General features: G+C 28.7%; 1 protein-coding gene across 24 annotated transcripts in view; it reads right to left on the minus strand.

Moving 5' to 3' along the window:
- LOC111418588 (PTPRF interacting protein alpha) overlaps window positions 1-12,194 on the minus strand; it is a 75,526-nt gene that overhangs the window by 31,199 nt on the left and 32,133 nt on the right. For all 24 annotated transcript variants that reach the window (XM_071195491.1, XM_071195492.1, XM_071195484.1 and 21 more), the window contains exons 2-3: window positions 8,041-8,142; window positions 775-1,014 (exon numbers count right to left, since the gene is read on the minus strand). In XM_071195491.1, the coding sequence (XP_071051592.1) occupies window positions 775-1,014; window positions 8,041-8,142 (342 nt within the window). The remainder of the gene's footprint in view (window positions 1-774; window positions 1,015-8,040; window positions 8,143-12,194) is intronic.

Here is a 12,194-nt window from a genome sequence, read left to right on the forward strand (position 1 = left end):
AACTATGTAACTTCGTTAAATCGAGGCCGAGACGCCACAAAAGACTTCATATCAATACAAAGTTGCTCAGCGCTTGTGCCTCGGCCGCAGGCGACCTCGGCAAAGTTTATGACAAAGAATGAATTGTTTATGTAAGTTTGTTATTAAGCCGGGGCCGCTTATAGCCGAGCTATATACAATATTAAAAAGTTTATATGTTCTTTTTAAAATGGATAATGTTTTATGTTTAATACCAGTATTACGAAATTAATGCAACTAATAAAGAACTAAATGAATGTAGCCATAATGTTCATTACTTTATCTTTTTGACTGCTATTTTAAAGACTATGTAATGGTGAAAACGCGTAAAAAAGCAACCTGTAAATCGTGAATTAGGTTCAGTTCATATTTTGGTTAAAAATAAACAAATTATATGGTTAAACTGAATCTAATTCTACAAACCTCAACAACCAATAAATAACCGTGTCCGTTGAAGGTAAATTATTTATTAATTTTATTCCCAAGTGGTTGGACATAAACGTTTCATCCACCCAGACCAGCATCAAACGGGTCGAAGTGGAGGTCAGTCATCAAACGGATCCGGGTAAAGGTCCGTCATCAAACGTCAATCGTTGCAAATCAAACATATAATACAATGTCGTTATGTATTCCGTCATTTCATAGACGTAAATATTAAATAAAGAAATAACTGTGGGATTTGAAATTGTTGATACCTTAACTCGTAACATATTGACATAAAACTTTTTTATTAACCAGTATAAATAAAAAATTTACCTCATCTTTGATAGTAGCCAACTCCTCTTCTAAAACTGAATTTCTTTCCAACGCGACACGAAGTCGTTCCCGAACCTTTTCGTCGAGGGCCTTGTGATGTTCAAAAAGGCTCTTGAGCGCCTTCAGGACCTCGACCTCGCTGGAGACGCCCGATTGTGCGGCCGCTTGCCTTTTCACTACGGTCATCCGCAGCGAACGTTCGTGTCGCGAAACGAGACATTCCAAATGTTCCAATAGTAGCTAAAAAAAATTTAAATCGATTTTAGATTTATTAAAAAAAAAAATGAGGATGATGATGGCGTTTTAAGGATTGTTTCTTTTTCTTCGGCTCGTTTTCTCGGTCGATCTAAGTACCTATAAGAAGCTCAAGTAGAGGGGAATTAGGCAAATTAGTAAGATTAACGTGAGTTGGTAATCCTCTTTCGGAGAGAAAAAAACCTCGAACGCGCGCTTTTCGTAATTCGGTCAGTTTCGGCTTTGTTCCCCTAATTATTTCGCGAGGGAGGCTGTTATCGATCAGGTCCGAGGTCGTTTGTGTGTGTTGAAGCACTGTTCTTCAAAGGACTGCCAGATGTAATCTAATTTCTAGGTTGACTTTTTTCGTTCTAAGAACACCGAGTGCAAAGGAGTAAGGGCCGGCGTTTTGGGGGCCTTTGAACTCGGCTTTTCTATGATATTTATTCGCAAAAAAAGGAATTAATTAAAAAGAATACAGTAAAAAATCTCAATATAACAAAGTGTAAGTAATATAAAATATTAAGTCATACCATTAATTAAATTCAATTTAATACATTAGTATATTTAAATATAAATGTTCGAGTCTAACTCGGATTATTCCCCAACTTCCATGTTCATAAACTAGGGGAATCCCCCGACTTGTCTATACAGCCCTAGATTGTTGGATATTTTTATGGAATTAAAAGTGGAATTAACACTAGACCTATGTAGAAACGTTCGAGTTTAACCCGAAACATTCTATAGTTTATTTTATAAATTCATTTGCGTTTAGTAAATTTGATTTTTTTGAGGTTGGTATTAATTTTGAAGGATGTCAATTAAGTGACAGTTGTCAATTTAACGAAATGTTTTTGTATAAAAAGTAATTATGATTCTTTATATTTATTTAAATCATCCTTGGGGTGAGTTTTATCAATAATTTATACCGTTATTACTCAATATAAATGTTAACTACGAATTTGATGCATTTTTAAGTGGTTATAAATGAATGATAACATAACCTATAAACCATTCATCTAGTTTATTTTATAAATTCAATTGCGTTTAGGAAATTTGATTTTTAAATGGTTATAAATGAATACATAACCTATAAACCATTCATCTAATTTATTTTATAAATTCATTTGCATTTAGTTAATTTGATTTTTTTGGAGTTGGTATTAATTTTGAAGGATTTCAATTAAATGACAGTTGTCAATTTAATGAAATGAATTTATGTATAAAAAGTGTTTGTGATTCTATATATTTATTTAAGTCATCCTTAGGGTAAGTTTTATCATTTATTTACATCTTTATTACTCAATATAAATGTTAACTACGAATTCGAGGCATTTTTAAGTGGTTATAAATGAATGATAACATAACCTATAAGCCATTCATCTAGTTTATTTTATAAATTCAATTGCATTTAGTTAATTTGATTTTTTTGAAGTTGGTATTAATTTTGAACGATTTCAATTAAATGACAGTTGTCAATTTAATGAAATGAATTTATGTATAAAAAGTGTTTGTGATTCTATATATTTATTTAAGTCATCCTTAGGGTAAGTTTTATCATTTATTTACATCTTTATTACTCAATATAAATGTTAACTACAAATTCGAAGCATTTTTAAATGGTTATAAATGAATGATAACATAACCTACAAGCCATTCATCTAGTTTATTTTATAAATTCAATTGCGTTTAGGAAATTTGATTTTTAAATGGTTATAAATGAATATTAACATAACCTATAAACCATTCATCTAGTTTATTTTATAAATTCATTTGCGTTTAGTAAATTTGATTTTTTTGGGGTTGGTATTAATTTTGAAGGATTTCAATTAAATGACAGTTGTCAATTTAATGAAATTAATTTATGTATAAAAAGTGTTTGTGATATTTTATATTTATTTAAATCATCCTTCGGGTAAGTTTTATCATTTATTTACATCTTTATTGCTCAATATAAATGTTAACTACGAATTTCAGGCATTTTTAAGTGGTTATAAATGAATGATAACATAACCTATAAGCCATTCATCTATAGTCTGTTTTTAAACCAGGAGGAGTGAATCCGAAAGTTAGATTTACACTAGGAAATATCACCAGAAAATATCACTAGATATTTTAGCGGTAAATTTAAATTAATAATTATTATTATTTATTTTATTACTTATTAGTGTAATTATTTTCGTTTGTTATCGTCAACACAAAACATACAAATTAACAGTGAAGTTATGAGTGTATTTTATTTTAACACATAATTTTACAAAAGTAAATAAAATAAAATAAAATGAAACTGTCGAATGATCAATAACCTAACCGTCAAATTCACAATCAATCACGTGCAAAGTCAATCTGGTGAGAAATTTAAAATGCTCCTCCTGGTTTAAAAACAGACTATAGTTGTTTGAGGTGGAAAAATAGCAGTAGCCATGCGTAACCATGGCAACCAGTTGTATTAGATATTTTATTAAGGACCGGTTGTACAATATACCAATAAACTTCCAGACAACGTTATCTGGGCGATAAGTTAGGTTGTGCTGCATTACAAGGTACGGATATGTATGTAGAGAGAGGGGTGCGTAATATTTACGCGCACTTAGGCCCCAGCGGGCCCCTTGAAGGTACGGATATTTTTATTGGTGAGATTATCGGGTACTCAACGGTGCCGATAAGACAGTTATCCGACAGATATTTATGGTTATCAAGGTTTTTATATAAACACTTTGTATGTAGTCTGTCGTGAAACATTTTTTTAAACAATTGTTATTATCAAAATCGTAATTAAAACTTCAAAGAAAGACATTAGCGTTATCAATCAACGACACAAATCACTAGATATGGGGAAAAACTACTACCAACTTACTCTTATTTCGCCGATAGCAATCCTACCCATTTCGCCATCCTGATTATACAACAGCGAATATCTTTATCCTCCCGATAAGTTTATCGGCCAGATAGTTATCAGGTAGATTAAGGCTCGTTACTACCATCTTCTGGTTAAGCTATCTAAGGGATTATTACCACGGTTACGACTATTTTACGCGCTCTGATTGGCTAGTAGAAGGATTTATCTATAAGATAAATTTAACTAAAAGACGGTAGTAATGGACATTAGCGGCATATTATATAACCGGCCCTTAGACAATGATTAATTTTTGATATCTCAAACAGTTGGTTGCCATGGTTACGCATAGCTACTGCTATTTTGCTATCTTAAATGATGACATCATAAAACTTTAACATAATTTTCTTATGTAACCAATATTAATATTAACTGTACTATACTCTGTTTTTAAACCAGGAGGAGTATTTTAAATTTGTCACCAGATTGACCTTGCACGTGATTGGTTGAATGCGAGGAAGGTTCTTCTTTCACCTTCAATGTTAATTTGTATGTATAGTGTTGACGATAACAAACGAAAATAAATACAATAATAAGTAAATAAACAAATAATAATTATTAATTTAAATTTACCGCCAAAATATCTAGTGATATTTTCTGGTGATTTTTCCCAGTGTAAATCTGACTTTCGCGTTTACTCCTCCTGGTTTAAAAACAGAGTATAGTTCTAGTGCAAGTGTTAGTTCTAGTTTTAATTGTTATTCAGCGCTAAGTTATATTTTTAAGTTTCGGGTTTAGCCCTGCGTCTTCAGACGCTGAATGTTAGGTAAGGTTAGTTTTGTTTACAAACATTAATTATACCTTGAAGTTTTCTTTGGCAATTATACTCTGTTTTTAAACCAGGAGGAGTATTTTAAATTGGTCACCAGATTGACCTTGCACGTGATTGGTTGAATGCGAGGAAGGTTCACACACAGGCAATTTTGAATTTTGATTTTGAATTTGAAGGTTAATCCTTTAAAATGAGTCCAAACATGATACGTTTAATTCCAATATTACTCGAGATATAAGCAACTTCCGGTTTGAAATGTCAATGTCATTTTGATATATTCTTAATTTTTATAAAATGTCTTAATATTTATCACAAAAACAAAAATATAATAAAAAAAAATCAAAAATTGAGGTTGGTATTAATATTTAAAAATTAAATTGCTATCTTCATTGTTGCTAACTTCGGGTTTAATGGTTTTTATTCTAACTTTTTTGTTTTTTGAGATAAGTACGTCATGTTTGGACTCATTTTAAAGCTAATTAAATGAAGATGACAAATATGTCAAAATTGACGTTGACGTTTCAAACCGGAAGTGATTGTATTTCCATTAATATCAAAGTTAAATATGTCGAGTTTGGACTCATTTTAAAGGATTTTTTATGAAGTTGACAAATATGTCAAAATTAATGTTTGAAAGTTCGAACTTTTTGGTTTTTTGAGATAAATGCATCATATTTGGACTCATTTTAAAGGTTTTTTTAATAATAAAAGTTAAAATTGATTAAATCCATGTAACCAGTGGAGAAGTAAATGACTAAAAAAACAAATAGTTTCAATGTACTTTAACTGGTTGAAAAAATTTTATTTAATAATTCGTCTGACTAGTTTTGCCTTACAGGCATCTTCAGAGACTTCGTTAAAAATGTGAAGTTACATCCATGTTATCAAAAAACAATTATAAGATTGACAGATCATGTTGAAAAACACTTCTTAATTCCGAAATATACTATAAAAATCAGTTAAACTTTAAAATTTGTAAAGACAAGCACGCTACGGGTTAAAAGTGACATTTTTAACCCGATGCAGCTTCACATTTTTAACGAAGTCTCTGAAAATGCCTGTAAGGCCTTTAAGGCTAGTCGACTAGTCAACCGAATTATTTACATTTTATATTATACATTTATAACAATTATTATACAATTTTTAATAATGAATATATCATGAAAGAACACCAAGAAGTTGTCCATTTGCCTATTATATGATAACTAACTTCAGGTTTAAAATGTCAACCTCAATTTTGACAAATTTGTAATCTTCATTAAAAATCCTTTAAAATGAGTACAAACACGACCTATTTATCTTTAATATTAATGAATATATGGTCAACTTCCGGTTAAGAATGTCAACGTCAATTTTGACATATTTGTAATCGTCGTGAAAAATACTTTAAAATGAGTCCAAACATGATACGTTTAATTCCAATATTACTCGAGATATAAGCAACTTCCGGTTTGAAATGTCAACGTCATTTTGACATATTCTTAATTTTTATAAAATGTCTTAATCTTTGTCACAAAAACAAAAATTTAATTAAAAAAAATTAAAAATTAAGGTTGGTATTAATATTTCAAAATTAAATTGCTATCTTCATGTTGCTAACTTCGGGTTTAATGGTTTTTATTCTAACTTTTTTGGTTTTTGAGATAAGTGGACTCATTTGGACTCATTTTAAAGGTTTTTTAATGAAGATGACAAATATGTCAAAATTGACGTTGACGTTTCAAACCGGAAGTGATTGTATTTCCATTAATATTAAAGTTAAATATGTCGAGTTTGGACTCATTTTAAAGGATTTTTTATGAAGTTGACAAATATGTCAAAATTGACGTTTCAAACCGGAAGTGATTGTATTTCCATTAATATTAAAGTTAAATATGTCGAGTTTGGACTCATTTTAAAGGATTTTTAATGAAGATGACAAATATGTCAAAATTGACGTTTCAAACCGGAAGTGATTGTATTTCCATTAATATTAAAGTTAAATATGTCGAGTTTGGACTCATTTTAAAGGATTTTTTATGAAGTTGACAAATATGTCAAAATTGACGTTTCAAACCGGAAGTGATTGTATTTCCATTAATATTAAAGTTAAATATGTCGAGTTTGGACTCATTTTAAAGGATTTTTTATGAAGTTGACAAATATGTCAAAATTAATAGTTGAAAGTTCGAACTTTTTGGTTTTTTGAGATAAATGCGTCATGTTTGGACTCAGTTTAAAGGTTATTTGATGAAGATTACGAATACAATAATAAAATTAACGGTGACAGTTGGTTCTAGAGAGTTTCTTCTCCCTTCTTCTCTTGTGTTAGTTCTAATGACAGTGTAAGTGTAAAACTAGAACTAACACTATACCTAGAACTAGAATCATTCGGGTTTAGCCGTCTATCGAGACGTGTAGCTAAACTCAAATGATTCTAGTAGTTCTAGGTGTAGTGTTAGTTCTACATAGTAACAGTGCTAGTGTAAAACTAGAACTAACACTAGACCTAGAATTAGAAACATTCGGGTTGGGTTGGGTTTCAATTTAACGCTAGATTGTTGTATATTTTTATTAAACAAAAAGTAGAAGAAACACTAAACCTAGAACTAGAAACATTCGAGTTTAGCCGCCTTAAAAGACGCATAGCTAAACCCGAATGTTTCTAATTCTAACTCTAGTGTTAGTTCTAGTTTTAGTTGTTATTCAACGTTATGTTTATTGTACATTTTTCATTTCTTTTCAATTTTCAAGCCGACATTACACATAGTAGTCGACTGCTATGACAGTACCTAACTATTAGGGGACATGGTTTGACTGTTAACGTCAAATTTGCGCGTAACACTAATATTATAGCAAAAGTCATGCAGCAATCGGCTGCTATGGCAATAACTACGAAGGGAGTTAACCGTTAAACACTAGAACTAAAATTAGAAAGTTCACGGAACTTTATCCGAATAAAAATCGAGGTTTTCCTGTATTTTGTGTTTTAAAAAACCAATTTTATGAAACGATAAATTAAGTGATTTAGTGGGAATTTCCCCGTCGCTGCGCGGTTACATTATGCATACCGTTAGGTTGTTTTAACTCGAAATTCCTAAACTATGTATAACGTACGACCAACTTCAATATTGGGAGTCCCCTATTTTCGTTGCCCCGTGTATATTGCTAATTTCTCGGCCGTTGAACATTCTAATTTCCATGCTCATACGTTGGAGAAACTATTGGGGATACAGGGAGTGAGAGGAGCACCCTCATCCTATTTCACACAAAAGGGTCAACCTAAATAATCCCCTTCTGGTTTAAACACATATTAATTAATTAATCGTTAGAAAAAGTTAAATTTACACTTTACTTATTTATTTATAAATTTTTTTTTTCATACCCTCGTGTTATTCCTTTCAGCTTTCAGTTCTGAAATTTCTTCCTCGCGTTCCAACAGTTGTTCCCTCGCCAAATTCAATTCTTTGGTAAGAGTAGCGAATTCCTGCAAAAAAAAATTAACGATAATCGATTTAGACAAAAAATATGGTTGAGAAAATAACTCGAAGATATCGAAAATATTCGATATCGCCGGAGCTTTTACGAGTTCGATATTGTCCGGTAATAGCTCACAACTTGGCGATATTTCAGTTCGGGGACCTTAAAAGCTCGCTTCCCCGGTAAACGACCGAAAAGTATACGCGAGGAAACGAACAGTTTTTACAATTTCGTTGAAAAGCTCGATCCCTAAACCCAGATGTCGCGGGTGAAGTTTTATTCGTTCGTAATTCGGTTTCAACAAAACGGAGATTTATCCTAACGGTTCACGTTTTAGTTACAACCCTTTTATTATCTTTATTTATCATTATTAGATTCCCAATTTTATTTCGTTCTTGATCAAAATCGAATTTAATCAATTCTTTTTCGCCCCTATTTATTCGAAATAATCATAAATTTCAATCAGCACTAATCAAGTTGTTTTCTTTTTTTGATGAAAAGAAAATAACATTTTCGATTTTAATTAAGAATTCGTTTTTTTACGAGCTGCTTTTTATTAAACTTTTGAACGCGCCTGTACCTTTTATAAGCACCCAGTAAGGTTGATTTACAGCACAGGGGATGTACTCCCTTATTCCCTATAGACCTTTAAACGACTCCCCCCTTCTATATTTTCGAAGCTGGAGTAGAAGATAACGATGAAATTTAAAACTCGCAGCTCCTTTCTACGAAAGGAAATCGAACTAAACACAGATCGACCGAAAAATCTTTAAATTTATCGTCTTTAATTTAGTTATAATCGATTGGAGTTAATTTTTAGGTTATGTTTTCTAAAAGTTTAAAATTTATTAATTTAATCACTTGTGGATTAGCGAGTAGTTTTGAGATGATTAATTTAACATACCTGAAAAGGATTTAGAAGGAATTTGGGTTTCCCGAAGTAATTTTGAGCGAAATATTAACAATTAAAAATCTCGACGATTTTAAAACTGTCAATCACGAAATGTCAACAAACCGACAACAACAAAGTGAAGTTAGCTACTAATTATAATAAGATTAATTAGTTTTATTGTTGTAATTTATTTATGAAAAATTATTTAAATGTCTTATGTTGGTTATAAATAAATAAATCTTCGACTTTATAAAAAAAAAATTTTATAAAAAATTGTTCGATTAATATACTTAAATCGCAATAAAAAATCAACAGATGGCGCTCTATTTATTTACAATTAGATTAATTAAGGTAAAATTATTTAAATTAATAAAATTTAAAAATCTGAACCACTTTTAAGAAAGAAAATCGAATTAATACGGTTTGAGTGAAAAATTTTAAAACTACGCTAACTACTTAATTTGTAATCGATTAAAATTAAATTATTTTTGAGGTTGTGTTCTCTAAAAGTTTAAAATTAATTCATTTAATCAATTTGGAGAAATGGAATAGTTGTGGAGATTAATTTAACATACCTTGAAGCAATTTAGAAGGAATTTGGGTTTCCCGAAGTAATTTTGAGCGAAATATTAACAATTAAAAATCTCGACGATTTTAAAACTGTCAATCACGAAATGTCAACAAACCGACAACAACAAAGTGAAGTTAGCTACTAATTATAACAAGAATAATTAGTTTTATTGTTGTAATTTATTTATGAAAAATCATTTAAACGTCTTATGTTGGTTATAAATAAATAAATCATCGATTTTATAAATTAAAAATTAAAAAAAAATTTAATAAAAAATTGTTCGATTAATATGCTTAAATCGCAATAAAAAATCAATAGATGGCGCTCTATTTATTTAGATTAATTAATGTAAAATTATTTAAATGAATGAAATTTAACAATCTGAACTATTTTTAGTAAAGAAAATCGAATTAATACGGTTTGAGGGAAAAATTTTAAAACTACGCTAAGTACTTAATTTGTAATCGATTAAAATTAAATTATTATTGAGGTTGTGTTCTCTAAAAGGTTAAAATTAATTAATTTAATCATTTTGGAGAAATGGAATAGTTGTGGAGATTAATTTAACATACCTTGAAGCAATTTAGAAAGAATTTGGGTTTCCCGAAGTAATTTTGAGCGAAATATTAACAATTAAAAATCTCGACGATTTTAAAACTGTCAATCAGGAAATGTCAACAAACCGACAACAACAAAGTGAAGTTAGATACCAATGATAATACGATTAATTAGTTTTATTGTTGTAATTTATTTATGAAAAATTATTTAAACGTCTTATGTTGGTTATAAATAAATAAATCTTCGATTTAATAAATGAAAAATTAAAAGAAAATATAATAAAAAATTGTTCAATTAATATACTTAAATCGCAATAAAAAATCAATAGATGGCGCTCTATTTATTTAGATTAATTAATGTAAAATTATTTAAATGAATGAAATTTAAAAATCTGAACCACTTTTAGGAAAGAAAATCGAATTAATACGGTTTGAGTGAAAAATCTTAAAATTACGCTAACCACTTAATTTGTAATCGATTAAAATTAAATTATTTTTGAGGTTGTGTTCTCTAAAAGGTTAAAATTAATTAATTTAATCATTTTGGAGAAATGGAATAGTTGTGGAGATTAATTTAACATACCTTGAAGCAATTTAGAAAGAATTTGGGTTTCCCGAAGTAATTTTGAGCGAAATATTAACAATTAAAAATCTCGACGATTTTAAAACTGTCAATCAGGAAATGTCAACAAACCGACAACAACAAAGTGAAGTTAGATACCAATGATAATACGATTAATTAGTTTTATTGTTGTAATTTATTTATGAAAAATTATTTAAACGTCTTATGTTGGTTATAAATAAATAAATCTTCGATTTAATAAATGAAAAATTAAAAGAAAATATAATAAAAAATTGTTCAATTAATATACTTAAATCGCAATAAAAAATCAATAGATGGCGCTCTATTTATTTAGATTAATTAATGTAAAATTATTTAAATGAAAGAAATTTAAAAATCTGAATCACTTTTAGGGAAGATAATCGAATTAATACGGTTTGACTGAAAAATTTTAAAACTACGCTAACTACTTAATTTGTAATCGATTAAAATTAAATTATTTTTGAGGTTATATTCTCTAAAAGATTAAAATTAATTAATTTAATCAATTTGGAGAAATGGAATAGTTGTGGAGATTAATTTAACATACCTTGAAGCAATTTAGAAGGGATTTGAGCTTCTTGAAGTAATTTTGAGCGAAATATTAACAATTAAAAATCTCGACGATTTTAAAACTGTCAATCACGAAATGTCAACAAACCGATAACAACAAAGTGAAGTTAGCTACTAATTATAATAAGATTAATGCGTTTTATTGTTTTAATTTATTTATGAAAAATTATTTAAACGTCTTATCTTGATTATAAATAAATAAATCTTCGGTTTTATAAATGAAAAATTAAAAAAAAATTTAATAAAAAATTGTTCGATTAATATACTAAAATCGCAATAAAAAATCAATAGATGGCGCTCTATTTATTTAGATTAATTAATGTAAAATTATTTAAATGAATGAAATTTGAAAATCTGAACCACTTTTAGGAAAGATAATCGAATTAATACGGTTTGAGTGAAAAATTTTAAAACTACGCTAACTACTTAATTTGTAATCGATTAAAATTAAATTATTTTTGAGGTTGTGTTCTCTAAAAGTTTAAAATTAATTAATTTAATCAATTTGGAGAAATGAAATAGTTGTGGAGATTAATTTAACATACCTTGAAGCAATTTAGAAGGAATTTGAGCGAAATATTAACGATTAAAAATCACGACCATTTTAAAACTGTCAATCATGGAATGACAACAAAGCGAAGTTAGCTACCAGTGATAATAAGATTAATTTTATTGTTGTAATTTATTTATGAAAAATTATTTAAAAAACTTATTTTAATTATAAATGAATAAAGATTTATTTTCATAACAATAAATTTAATAATAAAATCGTTAACGAATTCAAATTGTAGTTAAAATCGATAGATGGCGTTTTATTTATTTAAATAATTTTATAAATAAATAATTTTTTTCATTGAAGCTAATG

Source organism: Onthophagus taurus, chromosome 3 (genome assembly GCF_036711975.1).
Source record: "Onthophagus taurus isolate NC chromosome 3, IU_Otau_3.0, whole genome shotgun sequence".
Lineage (NCBI taxonomy): Eukaryota > Metazoa > Arthropoda > Insecta > Coleoptera > Scarabaeidae > Onthophagus > Onthophagus taurus.